Source organism: Eumetopias jubatus, unplaced genomic scaffold, assembly GCF_037043125.1.
Source record: "Eumetopias jubatus isolate StellerSeaLion01/CBP00866 unplaced genomic scaffold, mEumJub1_p1.0 scaffold_11, whole genome shotgun sequence".
NCBI classification, from domain to species: Eukaryota; Metazoa; Chordata; class Mammalia; order Carnivora; family Otariidae; genus Eumetopias; species Eumetopias jubatus.
Genome location: NW_028274817.1, coordinates 84179182 through 84197101, shown reverse-complemented (window position 1 = coordinate 84197101; position 17920 = coordinate 84179182). Strand labels below are relative to the sequence as shown.

General features: G+C 38.7%; 1 protein-coding gene across 2 annotated transcripts in view; it reads right to left on the bottom strand.

The window, feature by feature from the left end:
• DGKK (diacylglycerol kinase kappa) overlaps positions 1 to 17920 on the bottom strand; it is a 150236-nt gene that overhangs the window by 43230 nt on the left and 89086 nt on the right. For both annotated transcript variants that reach the window (XM_088029012.1, XM_088029013.1), the window contains exons 8-9: positions 6074 to 6176; positions 681 to 864 (exon numbers count right to left, since the gene is read on the bottom strand). In XM_088029012.1, the coding sequence (XP_087885138.1) occupies positions 681 to 864; positions 6074 to 6176 (287 nt within the window). The remainder of the gene's footprint in view (positions 1 to 680; positions 865 to 6073; positions 6177 to 17920) is intronic.

Here is a 17920-nt window from a genome sequence, read left to right as displayed (position 1 = left end):
AGGTTTTACAACTCTTTTCTATACTGTGCCAGGAGCTAAGGACTACTGCTTCTGCATCCTGCTAACAGGCTACCTGTCTTCTTTCACTTAGCTCCTATCTCTCTGTGTACCTAATATCACAGGCAATGCTCCCATAAGCAATCGTGGAGATGAGGCCTTGCTTCATCCCACACTCTTCTATGCCTACCCTTGCTCTGGAAGCTACTAGTAACCTAGCTAAACCCACTTGCTGAGGCCCAAGAAGAATGCCTTGCACAGTGGCCAGTGGCTTCACAGAAACCAGAGCTGAACAGCCAGATGGTCCATAAGTAAAACAGGTCTATAGTGGAGATATATCTATTTGGCCCCAGGAAAGAGTGAGGGACAGGAAAGGTGAACAGCAATGCCCATTTGCCTCTTCCTCTGAGGTCAGGAGACATAGACTTCTTCCAACCAGGAAATGTGGAACAAATCTGAGAGCATGGCATGGGCTTGAAGGGATTTCTGGAAGAGGGCTAAAAATCCTCCAACAAGCCAAACCCCAAATACTCTGAAGTTATGTGTCTGCGTCCTGACTTGAGAAAATATATCTTTCCTGCCCAGGTACTAGAACTGATTCCAGGAAACCTATCCTAGTCTAGAATGTATAGCGTGAAGTGTCCCTTCTATATACCCAACTATATCCCTTGGCCCATGCTTACCCGGCTTCAGGTCCACCCTTCGACAGGTCAAAAACTTGAGACGGGTTAAGGTATTGTTTGAATTTTCGGAGGAAGACGATCCCTTGGTGATCGCCACTTTTGGAGTTGATGAAGATGAGAAGGGGACATGAACAGGCTGATGACCAATCGAGGTTCCAGAAGTCTGAAGATACTACTAATTGGCCTGATACATGCACACAATAAAAAGAAAAGGAGAAAAAAGAAAAGGGCCATTGAGATGGAAATAAGACACAACTTGACATTATATTTTGCAAAGACTTTTTAAAAACAGCTTTATTGAGGTATAATTGATAAACAAAGAACTACACATATTTAATATATACAGTTTAATGAGTTTAGATATATGCAAACACCCATGATACAATCACCACAAGTAAGGCAAAAAGACATAACCAACAACTCTCAGAGTTTCCTTATGCTCCAGTCTCCTGAGACTGAGAAGTAGAGGGGAATTCAGAACACAACCCAAAGGGGTTTTCATTTAATGTCTGCCCAACTGTTGCCAGGCAAACATTTGCTGAGCAATTACTACATACCAATCATCATGCTAGATACTGCTAGGGGTATAGCCCCTGCCCCCAAGCTGGGGGAACAGACTCATACACAGTAGTATGTTGGAACACAAAGATTAAGGAAATTGGTGCCACAACGAAGGATTAATAAAACACTGGTGGGGAACTGAAGAAGGAGAGGATTGATCGCCCAAGAGGAGGATCAGAATACCAATTAGTTCTCTCTTTGCCTGGGATAGCTCAGTTCTCACAGTGAGAATGTGCCAGGTAAGGAGAGAGGAGGAGGGAAAGGCTGTCTTTTAGTCAGGAGCTAATGACAGAACATATCAATGTGGGAAGAAGGTGGGAGATTTAATCACTCCTCCAAGGCTCTGGCAGAGCAATCCCAGTTATCACACCAACTTTCAGGGGAAACAAGACTATAGGGAAATTGTCTGAACAAGAGAAAGGCTTTTAATAATTCCTAACTCTGAAGTTCCCTATAGGGAAGTGGAGTTACAGCAGTCTAAATTGCCAATGCCTGCCCGCTCATGCTGAGTCTTAGAGCTTGTTGGCAGGGAGACAGGCAGTGAGCAATGGCCCCCTAGGAGACGGTAGACAAATCATGAGCCCCTAAACTTTTGTGACTTGCCAGGAATACCCCAGCAAAAGAAATGCAAAGGGCAAAAGGCATGTGGTCCACTCCCGAATGGTGCGGGGCATAGGGAGGGAGGTGGGTTGAGTTGTCCCATTTTTTGTATCCTGGAAGAATACTGCTGACATGAGCAGATTTCATAGCTGTTTTGCCTGGAAAAACCTAAAGCAGGCTTCCTCTATGGGCCAATTCCTACTCACTAGCCAGTAGACCTTGAAGGCATCCTTAGCCAGTTAGGCAGTCAGGCACCAAATTTTCAGAGCTTGCTAGGACTCACAGCTATAAGGGGAGTCTGCTATGTCCCTTCAGTAGCATAGCTTGGAAGTAGTTATTCTCCCTGAACACAATATCCAAAGGTAGTACCCTTTTCGACATTTGTTTTACAAAAGGTAATATGTTGACACAATGGTAGTTAAGACATTCATTCATTCAACAACTGTGTATTGAGGGCATTCTCTGTGCTTGTCCTTCTTATGTTCTGAGAATACAGTGGTGGGCAAGATAGAAATAGTTTCTGCTCTTGTGGAACATATATTCTAATGGCGGGAGGCACAACATAACAAAGAAATATAGAAAATAAATAGACAGATCTATTCCAGGGCCTCTGGCAGGGGGAGTCCTTGCTTCTAAGCATAGCACACAGTTCCACTAGATGTTGGCAGAAAACTGTTTCCATAAATGCTTTCACTGGAGTACATATCCAAAGTCACATGATCACCTGGAGGGTGTTAGCAAAATGTTGCTGAATAAGGAAAGGAAGCACAGAGCAGAATCAGCTTCTCAAACAAAGGAGAGGTAAGCCTGAAGCCAGGCCATAAGTTGGGGCCTACATTGTTGGTTGGATGAGGAGCAAGCACATAAAACAATACTACCTTTTTTAGGGGTGCCTAAGATGGCTTAGTCGGTTAAGTGTCTGACTCTTGATTTTGGCTCAGGTCATGATCTCCAGGTTGTGAGATCGGGCTCCGTGCTGGGCATGGAGCCTACTTAAGATTCTCTCTCTCTCCCTCTCCCTCTGTGCCTCCCTCACACCCACAACCCCTCACCCATGTGTGTGCACATGCACTCCCTCTCTAAAAGAGTAAATAAATAAAATAAAAAAAAGATACTACCTTTTTTGATGATTTTCTTCATGTATGTTATGACCTGACCCCTAATGTTTTATACCATACTAAACAGTCTCACCCTTATTTTTGAACTGCTTCCTCACATCTTGTCGTTTTATATGGTTCCTGTCATCTCTCTGACCTCATTTCTGCCACTCTTCCCCTCACTCACTCCACAACAGTCATGCTGTTCTGTTCAGTGGTCCTCAGACACTCCAGGGAGTCTTCCTTCTCTGGGTCCTAGTATTTATTCCTTCTTCTGCCCCCAAAACTCTTCCCCCCGATATCTGCATTGCTCACTTTTTTACTTCATTCAAGTCTCATCTCAAATGTCACCTCCCCAGAGAAGCTGTCTCTGACCACCTGGTTTAAAATAACACCCCCTTTAGTCTCCATCCTGTTTCCCTGACTTCTTTTTCTTCATATCTATGCCCAGTGATTTTTTAACACGATGGGTTAGTCCCTTTCTGGAGATGAGGCAACAGTGGTACTGAGACCACCTACTGTGAGCTATCTGGGACTCCGTTTCCTTACAAAATGGGCCATTCAAAAAATTAACTTGTTTTCCAGTGTTGAGATGAAAATGAGCTAGGTTTTACATTGATGAGAAAAGGAAATATAAATTGTTTCTTAAAGGTGAAAAGATGACCAAACTCATTCATAAATAAGAGAGATACTAATTAAAACCAGGCCATGGTACCACTTTTTTCTTATCCAGAAGATTGGCAAAAATAAAAAAAATAGATGATACACTTGATTGAGGAAGTCACGGAAACTATGAACTCTCACTGAGGGTGGAAGTGCAAAGTGACACAAGCCCCATGGGGGGCAATTTGACAGCATCTATGAAAAATCACAAATTCCTATACATTATGAGCCAGTAATTACACTTCTGGGAATTTTTCCTATAGATGTATATGTAAAATGACCTGTATGAGATTGTCAATTGCAGCATTGTTGTAAAAACGAGAGACCGAAAACTACCAAATTAGAGAACTGGTCAAATAAATTATGGTATATATTCATATAATGGGGTAACTGTAGCTGTAAAAAGGAATGAGGAGGAAATCTTTTGTTGATACAAAAAGATCTCCAAAATATACTGTGAAGGAAAAAAAAAAGCAAGTTTCAGAGGAATGTGTATAGTGTTAAAAAGGGAAGGGATAAAAATATATGTTTATATTCACTAGTATATACAGGAAGAAATACTGGAAGCTATTCAATAAACTAGTGGCAGTGACCAACTTTTTGTGAGTGGGGATGGGATGGGACTATGGGAGATTGAGAAGATTAAGAGAAAGGATATAAGTTTTTTTTTACTAAACATGTACATATGTGTTTCTATTTAAAAAAATTTGAACCATGTGAATATATTAACTAGTTCAGAATTAAGAAATAGGAAAAATAATTATGCTAATGTTATCTATAAATTAAATAGCCATGAGGTTGTAGCTGAAATCATTTGTAGATCCATTTGGCAGCTTGGAGCATGGGCTGCCTTCTGCAGTGTACTTCTACAACAGAATGCAGCTGTGTGCTACAGCTGGTTGCCCTTCAGATTTATTCACTAACCTACAGCAAACATCTTAACTTCTCTGGGTGTTCATTTCTCCATATGTACAAAAACATCATGTTGCAATGATTAATAAAATAATCCAGGATTCTGAGATAAAATATCTCAGAAACTGAGATAAGGAGAAAATTCTATAATTAAGACAACTTAAATTTCAGTGTCAAACCTAATTTGGTCACAGATGGGAAGACAAGAGGAAGCAGCACTGGCAGAAAGCTATTCCTAGGAGAAGACAAGGGCAGCCCCATCCAGCATTTCCCCCAAGTTAGAGAATGTCTGAATTTGAGCAAGGCCAAGTTTGTGAAGGGAATCTTATGAACAAGGTGAAAAAATTGCGTGGCATCATGAGCTGGAATGTAGCAATGTTAGGCAGATTCATAACCAGGTAAGTGTGCCCACAAAGTTGCCTTTGATTAGGCTGATGTTAATTGTAAGGGAGTGTCCCGTACTATTTAATAATTTTAATCAACAATTCAAATGAAAACATAGAAGGCTGGCTTCTCAACTCTGAAGTACTCAAAGCTGGAGGGAGAGCTATTGGATGACAGAATCAAGATTGAAAAATGACCTCAAAGGGCACATGGGTCAAAGTCAACCAGATGAAAAGGGTATAAATGTGAAGCTTGGATTGTAGGCCCAAGGACATAAATTGTACCAGAATAGGACAATAGGAACTTGGTTTGGCAGCATCAAGTGTGAAAAGGGCTTAGAGGATTAGTCAATTTTAAACTCCAGATGACTCAACAGCCTGAAAGAGCCTTTCAAGAAAAATCTCACGCTTCTTTGAGCTGCATTAATACAACCACAGTGTCGCAAAACAGGGAGTCTATAGTCTCTCTCAAATTTGTTCAGTTCATACCACAGAAGGATGTTAAATTAGCATAAGGATGGCTTACTGATCCCCTTCCTGTATTTTAAAACCATCTTTAACAAATGTTAGTTCATCTAACCCTCATAGTGCACCCAAGTACAACTGTTACTGAAAAAAAGTCTCTCAGGAGTGAGATTCAATTGGGTCAAGATTGTAAATGACTAGAAGGAAAGGCTCAAAACTAACTCATGGGGCATTAGATAAATCACTAGTGTTTAGGAATTGATGAAGCATCAGCAGAGCATGCTGGGGCAATAATCATGCTAGTTTCAGATTTGGAGTCAACCTTGGTGTTAGTTTCCATTCTAAAAATAACATGACCTGGGCCTTTATGTAGTTCTTCCTTGCCCACCTGGATGCAAGAAAACTTATTTTATGAATTATCTAGTGTCTGAAAATCATGAAAAAGTCGGAATCAAGTCTGATAATTCAGAAACAATTGAGACAAAGCCTACAGAGAACATGCCCACATACATATGCACCATAAACATCAAGAGTTATTATCCCAAAGGTCTAAAAAGAAACATGAGCTGTCTCTACATATATGCACATTCCTACTCCCCCAAAATGTTTGACTGGTTGAGAATAATAATGTAATTAAAAAATTTCCCCAGTCTTAACACCTTCCCTCCCTCCCCAATGAAATACATTCTGAGGTTAAAGTTTAGGTACTCACCATCTCCTTTAGGGTCGCTGAGGGCAGTGGGAGGAATGACTGATGTTCGATGACTTCCAAACCAGCATTCCTTGGAAAACCGTCTCCGGCAGTCATCATGCACCTGAAACGACAAGAGAAGAACAGGGAAAAAAAGGAAGGGGGGGAGAAAAGGATACAGTTGATTAGTCTTGAGTTCCAATTCCAAGATTTGAGTCTCCAGTATTAAAATCTCCCTTTCTGAGATTTGGTGCCATACACATTCCCCTGTCTCAAACTGGACACACCCTTTCTAATTTCAGCCTGCATTACCCTGAAGGTGGCCTCTGAACTCTCTTCCTTTCAAAGGTAGCTTTCAGAAGATACCCATCATAGGCATTAAGAAGACAGTAGTCCTAGGGCACAATCTTAGTGGCCTACAGAATAGGGAGCTTACTTGCATTTTAAGTATTAATCCTGTTAATATGCTATTACACTTCAATCCTTACAACAACTCTGCATGGTAGGGAAGAGATTATTAGATTCATTTTAGAAATGAGGATACCAAAGGTCAGAGAGGTGAAGAATCTTGCTCAAGGTCAAATATCTGGGAAGTGGCTGAGCTGAGATTCTGCTGCCTTCCCCACAAGTGGTCATATTTCCCAAATTTCTGATATTTTTAAGTACCACTTCCTAGACAATTACACAGTTCCTAGAGGACATGAACCTGGCTTGATTACACAAAAGCAATTAAAAGAGAGCCAGAGGACAACCAGAGTCTTCTTTTTATTTAATTGAGATATAACTGACATAAAACATTATATCAGTTCCAGGTATACAACATAATGATTTGATATTTGTGGATGTTGCTAAATGATCACCACAATAAGTGTAGTTAATATCTGTCACCATACATAATTACAATTTTTTCTTATGATGAGAAATTTTAAGGTCTATACTCTTAGCAACTTAAAAATAGGCAAAACAGCATTATTAACTAATAATCACCATGCTGTTCATTATATCCTGATGACATATTTATTTTAGAACTGGAAGTTTGTATCTTTTGACCACCTTCACATATTTTGCCCATCTTCCCCCTCCCCATATGCATGAGCTTATTTTTTTAGATTCCATATATATGTGAGATCATATAGTATTTCTCATTCTCTGACTCATTTTATGTATCATAATGCCCTTAAGGTCCATCCACGTTGTTGCAAATGGCAAGATTTCCTTCACTTTTAGGGCTGAATAATATTCCATTGCATATACATCTACCACATTTTCTTTATCTGTTCATCCGTCAATGGACACTTAGGTTGTTTCCATATCTTGACTATTGTAAATGGTGCTGCAGTGAACATGGGGGTGCCCATATGTTTTTGAATTAGTGTTTTCATTTTTTTCAGATAAATACACAGAAGTTGAATGGCTAGGTCAAATGGTAGTTCTATTTTTAATTTTTAAAGCAAACTCTACTGTTTTCAATAGTGGCTGCACCAATTGACATTCCTACCAGTTGTGCACAAGGTTTCCCTTTTCATAACCTCATCAACATTTATTTTTTCTCTTGATAATAGCTATTCTGACAGGTGTGAGGTGATATCTCATTGTGGTTTTGATTTGCATTTCCCTGATGATCAGTGATGTTGAGTACCTTTTCATATACTTGTTGGCTGTCTGTATGTCTTCCTTAGAAAAAGATCTATTAGATCCTCTGCCCATTTTCTAATTGGATTATTTGTTTGTTTGTTTGCTTTTTGCTATTGAGTTGTATGACTTCTTTATATATTTTGGATATTTACCCTTATCATATATATGATTTACAAATATTTTCTCTCATTCAGATTGGTTGTCTTTTCCTTTTGTTGGTGGCTCCTTTGCTGTGCAGAAGCTTTGCATTACTTTTTCCCAAATTTTTATTTAAATTCTAGTTAGTTAAAATATAGTGTAATATTGGTTTCAGGAGTAGAATTTAGTGATTCAACAATTACATATAACACCCACTGCTCGTCGTAACAAGTGCCCACATTAATACCCATCACCCATTTAACCCATCCTCTACCCACCTCCTTCCATCAACCCTCAGTTTGTTCTCTATCATTAAGAGACTCCTATGGTTTGCCTCCCTCTCTTGTTTCTTTTTCCTTACCATATGTTCATCTGTATTGCTTCCTAAATTCCAGATATGAGTGAAATCACATGGTATTTGTCTTTCTCTGACTGACTTATTTCGCTTAGCATAGTACACTATAGCTCCATCCACATCATGGCAAATGACAAGATTCATTCTTTTTGACAGCTGAGTAATATTTCTCTCTCTCTCTCTCTGTGTGTGTGTGTGTGTGTGTGTGTGTGTGTGTGTATAAAACACTTATTCTTTATCCATTCATCAGTCAATGGACACTTGGGCTCTTTCCATAGTTTGGCTATTGTTGACAATGCTGCTATAAACATGGGGGTGCATGTACTCCTTCAAATCTGTACTTTTGTATCCTGTGGGTAAATACCTAGTAGTGCAATTGCTAGGTTGTAGTGTAGTTCTATTTTTAACCTTTTGAGGAACCTCCATACTGTTTTCCAGAGTGGCTGCACCAGTTTGCATTCCCACCAACAATGCAAGAGGGTTCCCCTTTCTCAACATCCTCACCAACACCTATTGTTTCTCGTGTTGTTATTTTTAGCCATTCTGACAGGCATGAGGTGGTATCTCATCATGGTTTGGATTTGTATTTCCCTAATGATGAGTGATGTTGAGCATCTCTTCATGTGTCGGTTAGCCATCTGTATGTCTTCTTTGGAAAAATGTCTATTCATGTTTTCTGCCCATTTCTTAACAGAATTTTTGTTTTCTGGGGTTTGAGTTTAAGATCTTTATACATTTTGGATACTAACCCATTATCAGATATATCATTTGCAAATATCTTCTCCCATTCTGTAGGCTGTCTTTTAATTATGTTGATTGTTTCCTTCACTGTGCAGAAGCTTTTTATCTTGATGAAGTCCCAATAGTTCATTTTTGCTTTTGTTTCCCGTGGCTCTGGCAGTGTGTCTAGCAAGAAGTTGCTATGGCCAAGGTCAAAAAGTTGCTGCCTGTGTTCTCCTATAGGATTTTGATGGTTTCCTGTCTCACATTTAGGTCTTTCATCCATTTTGATTTTATTTTTGTGTATGGTGTAAGTGATCCCGTTTCATTCTTCTGCATGTTGCTGTCTAGTTTTCCCAACACTATTTATTGAAGAGACTGTTTTCTGTTGGATATTCCTTACTGATATGTCGAAGCTTAGTTGATCATATAGTTGTGGGTCCATTTCTGGGTTCTCTATTCTGTTCCCTTGATCCATGTGTCTGTTTTTGGGCCAGTACCATACTCTTTTGATGACTATAGCTTTGTAATAGAGCTTGAAGTTCAGAATCGTGATGCCTCCAGATTTACTTTTCTTTTTCAAGATTGCTTTGGCTATTTGGGGTCTTTTGTGGTTCTGTACAGATTTTAGGATTTGTTCTAGCTCTGTGAAAAATGCTATTGGTATTTTGATAGGGATTGCATTAAATGTGTAGATTGCTTTGGGTAGTATAGACATTTTAACAATGTTCGTTCTTCTAATCCATGAGCATGGAATGTTTTTTCCATGTCTTTGTGTCTTCTTCAGTTACTTTCATAAGTGTTCTATAGTTTTCAGAGTACAGATCTTTTACCTCTTTGGTTAGGTTTATTCCTAGATATCTTACTATTTTTAGTGCAATTATAAATGGGATCAAATCTTTGGTTTCTTTTTTTGCTACTTTGTTATTGGTGTATAGAAATGCAACAGATTTCTGTACCTTGACTTTATATCTTACAACTTTGCTGAATTCATGTGGTAGTTCTAGTAATTTTTTGGTGGAGTCATTCAGGTTTTCTATATAGAGTATTATGTCTGCAAATAGTGAAAGTTTGACTTCTTCCTTGCTGATTCAGATGTCTTTTATTTCTTTTTGTTGTCTGATTGCTGAGGCTAAGACTTTCAGTACTATGTTAAATAGTAATGGTGAGAGTGGACATCCCTGTCTTGTTCCTGGCTGTAGAGGAAAAGCTTTCAGTATTTAACTATTGAGGATGATATTTCTGTGGGTTTTTCCTATAAGGCACTTATGATGTTGAGATATGTTCCATCTGTCCCTATTTTACTGAGGGTTTTTATCAAGAATGGATGCTGTATTTTGTCAAATGCTTTTTCTGCATCTATTGAGAGGATCATATGATTCTTATCCTTTCTTTTATTAATGTGGTGTGTCAACTTTGATTGATTTTCAGATATTGAGCCACCCCTTCAGCCCAGGAATAAATCCCTCTTGATTATGGTGAATAATTCTTTTAATGTATTGTTGGATTCAATTTACTAGTATCTTCTTTTTAAAGATTTTATTCATTTTTTTTGACAGAGAGACAGAGAGGAAAGCACAAGGAGGCAGAGCGACAGGCAGAGGGAGAGGGAGAAGCAGACTCCCGGCTGAGGAGGGAGCCTGATGTGGGGTTCGATCCCAAGACCCTAGGATCATGACTTGAGCCGAAGGCAGCTGCTTAACCAACTGAGCCACCCAGGCGCCCCTCAATTTACTACTATCTTGTGAGAATTTTTGCATCCATGTTCATCAGGGATATTGGCCTGTAGTTCTCTTTCTCAGTGGGGTCTTTGGTTTTGGAATCAAGGTAATGTTGGCCCCGTGGAATGAGTTTGGAAGTTTTCCTTCCTTTTGCATTTTTTGGAACAGTTTGAGAAGACTAGGTATTAACTCTTCTTTAAATGTCTGGTAGAATTCCCCTGGGAAGCCATCTGGCCCCTGGACTTTTATTTGTTGGGAGATTTTTGATGACTGATTAAATTTCTTTGCTGGTTGGGGGTCTATTCAAATTTTCTATTTCATCTTGTTTCAGTTTTGGTAGTTTGTATGTTTGTAGGAATTTGTCCACTTATTCCAGATTGCCCAGTTTGTTGGCATATAATTTTTCATAATATTCTCTCATGATTAATTAGATTTCTGGGGTGTTGGTCTCTCTCATTCATGATTTTATTTATTTGGGTCCTTTCTCTTTGGGATAAGTCTGGTTGGGGGTTTATCAATTTTATTAATTCTTTCACAGAACCAGCACTTAGTTTCATTGATCTGTTCTAGTTTTTTGTTTCTCTGTTGTTTATTTCTGCTCTAATCTTAATTATTTCCATTCTTCTGCTGTCTTTAGGCTTTATTTGCTGTTCCTTTTCTACTTCCTTTAGGTGTGAGGTTAGGTTGTGTATTTGAGACTTTTCTTGCTTCTTGAGACAGGCCCATATTGCAATATACTTCCCTTTTAAGGCTGCCTTTGCTGCATCCCAAAGGTTTTGGACTCTTATGTTTTCATTTTCATTTGCTTCCACGTGTTTTTTAATTTTTTCTTTAATTTCCTGGGTAACCCATTCATTCTTTAGTAAGATGTTCTTTAATCTCCATGTATTTGTGGTCTTTCCAAATTTTTTCTTGTGGTTGACTTCAAGTTTCATAGCATTGTGGTCAGAAAATATGCATGGTATGATCTCCATCTTTTTGTACTTGTTGAGGGCTGATTTGTGACCCAGTATGTGATCTATTGTGGAGAACATTCCATGGGCACTAAAAAAAATGTATTCTGCTGCTTTAGGATGAATATACCTGTTAAGTCCATCTGGTCCAGTGTGTCATTCAAAGCCATTGTTTCCTTATTGATTTTCTGTTTAGATGATCTGTCCATTGCTATAAGTGGGGTGTTAATGTCCCCTACTATTATTGTATTATTATCTGTGAGTTTCTTTATGTTGTTATTAATTGATTTATATATTTGGGTGCTCCCAAGTTGGGGGCATAAATTCTTATAATTGTTAGATCTTCTTGATGAATAGACCCCTTAATTATGATATAATGCCCTTCTTCATCTATTGTTACAGTTTGACTTAAAATCTCATTTTTCTGATATAAGTATGGCTACTCTGGCTTTCTTTTGACATCCATTAGCATGACAGATGGTTCTCCATGCCCAACTTTCAATCTGCCGATGTCTTTAAGTCTAAAATGAGTCTCTTGTAGACAGCATATGGATGGGTCTTGCTTTTTATCCATTCTGATAGCTTATGTCTTTTGATTGGAAGATGTTGTCCATTTACATTCAGAGTGACTATTGATAGATTTGGATTTATTGCCATTGTGTTACCTGTAAAGCTGGTGTTTCTGGTGATGTTCTCTGTTCCTTTCTAGTCTTTGTTGTTTTTGGTCTTTTTTCCCCCTACTCAGAGTCCCCTTTAATATTTCTTGCAGGGCTGTTTAGTGGTCATGAACTCCTTTATTTTTTGTTTGTTTGGGAAACTCTTTATCTCTCCTTCTATTCTGAATGACAGCCTTGCTAGATAAAGTATTCTGGCTCCATATTTTTTCCATTCAACATGTTGAATATATCCTGCCACTGTCTTCTGGCCTGTCATATTTCTGTGGACAGATCTGCTGTGACCTGATCTGTCTTCCTTTGTAGGTTAAGGACTTTTTTCCCTTGCTGCTTTCAGGATTCTTTCCTTGTCTGTGTATTTTGTGAATTTGACTATGATATGTCTTGGTGATGGCCGGGTTTTGTTGTATTTAATGGGAGCTCTCTGTGCTTCTTGGATTTCAGTGTCTGTTTCCTTTCCCAGTTTAGGGAAGTTTTCAGCTATAATTTGCTCAAATAAACCTTCTGCTCCATTTTCTTTCTCTTCTTCCTGGACTTCTATGATATGAACATTATTATGTTTTATTTTTTAAAGATTTTATTTATTCATTTGAGACAGAGAGATACAGAGAGAGAGCATGAGCAGGGGGAGAGGCAGAGGGAGAGGGAGAAGCAGACTCCCCGCTGAGCCAGTATCCCGGGATCATGACCTGAGCTGAAGGCAGATGCCTAACCATCTGAGCCACCCAGGTGCCCCTGAATATTATTATGTTTTAAGGAGACACTGAGTTCCCTAGTCTACATTCGTGATCTAATACCTTTTTCCCCTCTTTTTTCAGCTTTGTTATTTTCTATAATTTTATCTTCTATATCACTGATTTGTCCCTCTGCTTCGTCCATCCTCATTGTCATTGTATCCAGTCAGTTTTGCATCTCAGTTATAGCATTATTTATTTCGGTCTGACAAGTTTTTAGTTCTTTTATCTCTGCAGTAGGGGATTCTCTAGTTTCTTCCATACTTTTCTCAAACCCAGCTAGTATCCTTATGATTATTGTTTTTAATCCTAGTTCAGACATCTTACTTGTATCTGTATTGATTAAATTCCTGGCGATGACTCCTTCCTGTTCTTTCTTTTGGGTTGAATTCCTCCATCTTGTCATTTTGCCTGGGTCACTGTTTTTTGTTGGGAAAGCCTGTTATATTCCTGCTCTAGAGAGTAATGGCTATATTAAGAAGAGGTCCAAGAAAAAAAAAAAGGAAGCTAGATCTTAGGTATGTTTTGGTCTGCTTGTTAAAGGAAGCTAGATTCAAAAAAAAAAAAAAAAGGAAGCTAGATCCTATTTCCCCTAGAGCTGAAGCTGTGCAGCACTCTATGACCAGTGGACTTGGTGCATGTGAGGAGTTTATGCTGGTCTTCTGGGGGTGGGGCCTGCTGCACTGAATCTCAGGCTGACTTGCCCTAGCTGAGATGCACCTGCAGGGTGCAGGGGGCAGGGCTTGTTGTAAGTGCCTCCAGCCTCCACTAGGTGGTACTGTTTTGTTCACCGAGGTTGGTCAGTGCTGATGGCCAGGGGGGAAATGGCCTTGCCCTGCTTTCTCCTACCTGGAGTGGGAAGTTTCGCACCCATCACTCTTCAGGAAGCCCTCACAGAAGAGCAAACAACCACCCCTCTTGTGCCCCCCACTTCTGCCAGATCCCTGCCTTCACCCTGTCTGCATCAAGGCTGTCTGCCTGCCAGGTGGCACAGTACTCCTGTGTTTTATCTCAGGCATTCAGCTGGATTTCAAATCTCCAAATTTTAGAGATCTGTGTGGCACAGATCTGTACTGATCCTCTGGGGGGAGGGTTTTAATGTGCTATGGTCAGTGCCATTTTATCTAGGAAATTAGTTCTGAAACTGCACAGTGGTTTGGAGTTTATGGTAAAGCACAGCCAAAGATTGCTGCCCTCAACTGGTGTCTCTGTTCCTATGCTAGTGAATGGAGCAGCTCAATGGTGCCCGCTGGATCTTTTGTCCCAGAGAGGCCATACCACCTCTCCTAAATTCACTCCAAACAGGGGAACTGTTTCTCCCTGTGTAACCCAGGGGATCCTCAGACCACGCTGCCCACTCCCTGATTCCTGCCCTTTTCTTGTGCAAACATGCTTTCACTCTGTCTCTCTGTCTTTCTCGCTCTTCTCTCTGTGATCAGGGCTCCCTCCCCTTTACAGCACCTGCAGTTCCTTTCTTCCCCAAATCAGTTCTCCACAGCTCCTACCTTCCATGATGTGTTCATTTTGCTACCTCTACTTGTGCAGTTTTGCTCTCTCAGTCCTCAGGTTGATTTCTTGGGTGTTCAAAATGATTTGATATTTATCTAGTTGTGCTTGAGGGACGAGGCAAGCTTAGGATCCCCCTACTCCTCCAACATCATAACTCCTCTGCAGAAGCTTTTTAGTAATTTCACTTGTTTATTTTTTCCATTGTTGTCTTTACTTTTGGTGTCAAATCCAAAAAACCATGGCATGTCTGATATCAAGGAGCTTGCCACCTGTGTTTTCTTTTAGGAGTTTTATAGTTTCAGGTCTTACATTCAAGTCTTGAATCCATTTGAGTAATTTTTTGTGAGTGGTATAAGATAGTGGTCCAGTTTCATTCTTTTTTGCATGTGGATGTCCATTTTTTCCAGCGCCATTTATTGAAGAGACTCTTTTCCCCATTGAATATTCTTGGCTCCTTTGCCAATCAATTGACCAGATATGCACGGGTTTATTTCTGTGCTCTCTCTTTTGTTCCATTGATCTATGTGCCTGTCTTTATGCTAATACCATCCTGTTTTTATTACTATGACTTTGTAATATAGTTTTTTTTTAAAGAATTTTTATTTATTTATTTGACAGAGAGAAAGAGAGAGGGAACACAAACAGGAGGAGAGCAAGTAGAGGGAGCGGGAGAAGCAGGCTTCCCACTGAGCAAGGAGCCAGATGTGGGGTTCGATCTCAGGGTCCTGGGATCATGCCCGAGCCACAGGCAGTTGCTTAACCAAGTGAGCCACCTGGGCGTCCCTGTAATATAGTTTTAAATCATGGAGTATGATGTCTCCTGCTTTGTTCTTCTTTCTCAGGATTGTGTTGGTTATTTCGGGTCTGTTGTGGTTCCATACAAATTTTGGGATTGTTCTATTTCTGTGAAAATCCCATTGTACTTTAAAAAAATATATTTTATTTATTTATTTATTTAGAGAGCACATGTGAACATGCTTGCGCATGAGTTTGGGGGAGGGGCAGAGGGAGAGGGAGAGAAAGAAAATCCCAAGCAGATTCCACGCTGAGTATGGAACCTGATACGGGGCTCAATCTCATGACCCTGAGATTATGACCTGAGCTGAAATAAGAGTCAGATGCTTAACTGACTGAGCCACCCAGGTATGCCCCATTGGAATTTTGATAGGGATTGCATTGTATCTGTAGCTTGCGTTGGGCAGTATAGGCATTTTAACAATATTAATTCTTCCAATCCATGAGCACAGAATATTTTTCCATTTATTTGTGTCTTATTTAATTTCTTTCATCAGTATCTTATAGTTTTCAGAGTACAGGTCTTTCATCTCCTTGGGTAAATTTATTCCTAGGTATTTTATTCTTTTTGATGAAATTATAAATGACATTGTTTTCTTAATTTCTCTTTCTGATAGTTTATTAGTATATAAACATGCAACAGATTTTTATATAGTAATTTTGAATCTTTCAATTTTACTGAATTTATTAGTTCTAACAGTTTTTTTTGTCAACTTTTTAGGGTTTTTTATATATAATATGTCATCTGCAAGTAGTGACAGTTTTACTTCTTCCTTTATGATTTGGACACTTTAAAGAATTTATTTTTGAAGTATTACTGACATACAATGTTATATTAGTTTCAGGTGTACAGCATATTGATCCAACAATTCTATACATTACTCAGTGCTCACTATGATTAGAGTAGTCACCATACAATGTTACTACAATATTATTGACTCTATTCCCTATGCTGTACTTTTCAACTCTGTGAATTATTTATTTTATAACTGGGTAACTTTTCTTTCTTTCTTTTCTTTTCTTTTTTCTTTTTCCCCCCCTAGGACTTCTAATACTATGTTGAATAAAAGTAGGGAGAATGGGCATCCTTGTCTTGTTCCTGATCTTAGAGAAAAAACTGAAAACTTTTCACCATTGAGTATGAGGTTAGCTGTGGGCTTGTCATATATGGCCTTTATTATGTTGAAGTATATTTTCTCTATACCCACTTTGTTGAGAGTTCTTATCATAAATAGATGTCAAATCCTGTCAAGTGATTTTCTGCATTGGTTGAAATGATCATATAATTTTAATCTTCATTTTGTTGATGTGGTTTATCATATCAATTGGTTTGTGCATGTTGAGCCAGGCTTTCACCCCTAGAATAAATCCCAATTGATTACAGTGTATGATCCTTTTAATGTACTGTTGAATTTGGCTTGTTAATATTTTGTTTAAGATTTTTGCATCTATGTTCATCAGAGATATTAGCCTGTAATTTTTTTCTTGTGACATCCTTGTCTGGTCTTGGTATCAGGGTAATATTGGCCTCATAAAAGGAGTTTGGAAGTGTTCCTTCTTCTTCTATTTTTTGAAAGAGTTTGAGAAGGATTGGTATTATTTTTTAATGTTTGATAGAATTTACTAGTGAATGTGTCTGGTCCTGGACATTTGTTTGTTGGGAGGTTTTTGTTTTAAGATTTTAGTTATTTATTTGAGAGAGAGAGAGAGAGAAGGGAGAACACAAGCAGGGGAAATGGCAGAGGGAGAGGGAGAAGCAGACTCCCTGCTGAGCAGGGAGCCCAACGCAGGGCTCAATCCCTGGACCCTGGGATCATGACCTGAGCCAAAGGCAGACACCCAACAGACTAAGCCACCCAGGTGCCCCTACTAGTTTCCCTACTAGTAATATGTCTGTTCAGATTTTCTATTTCTTTATGATTGAGTCTTTGTGGTTTTATGTTTCTAGTAATTTATCCATTTCTTCTAGGTTTCCAATTTGTTTGTGTATACTTGTTCATGGTACTCCCTTATGATTCTTTGTATTTCTGTGCTGTCAGTTGTAATATCTCCTCATTCATTTCTGATTTTATTTATTTGAGACTTCTCTTTGTTTTCAGGTTGAGTGTAGCTAAAGGTTTGTCAGTTTTGTTTATCTTTTAAAAGAATCACCTCTCAGCTTAATTGATGTATTGTCTTTTTAGTCTCAATTGAATTTATTGCTGCTCTAATCTTAGTTATTTCCTTACTTTTATTAACTTTGGGCTTCACTTGTTCTTATTCTATTTCTTTGAAGTGTAAAGTTAGGTTGTTCAGTTGAGATTTTCTTATTTCTTCAAGTTTTTTTATTATGTTCAATTAGCCAACATATAGTACATCATTAGTTTTTGATGTAGTGTTCAACGATTTTTTTGATGTAATGTTCAATGATTCATTAGTTGCATATAACACCCAGTGCTCATCACAACACGTGCCTTTCTTCAGGTTTTTATCAGTATGAACCTTCCTCCTAGAACTGCTTTTGCTGTGTCCCTTAAGTTTTTTTCTTTTTTAAATTAAAATATAATTAACATACAATGTTATATTAGCTTTGGGTGTAAAATATAATGATTCAACAATTCTATACATTACTTGGTGCTCATTAGGAAAAGTATA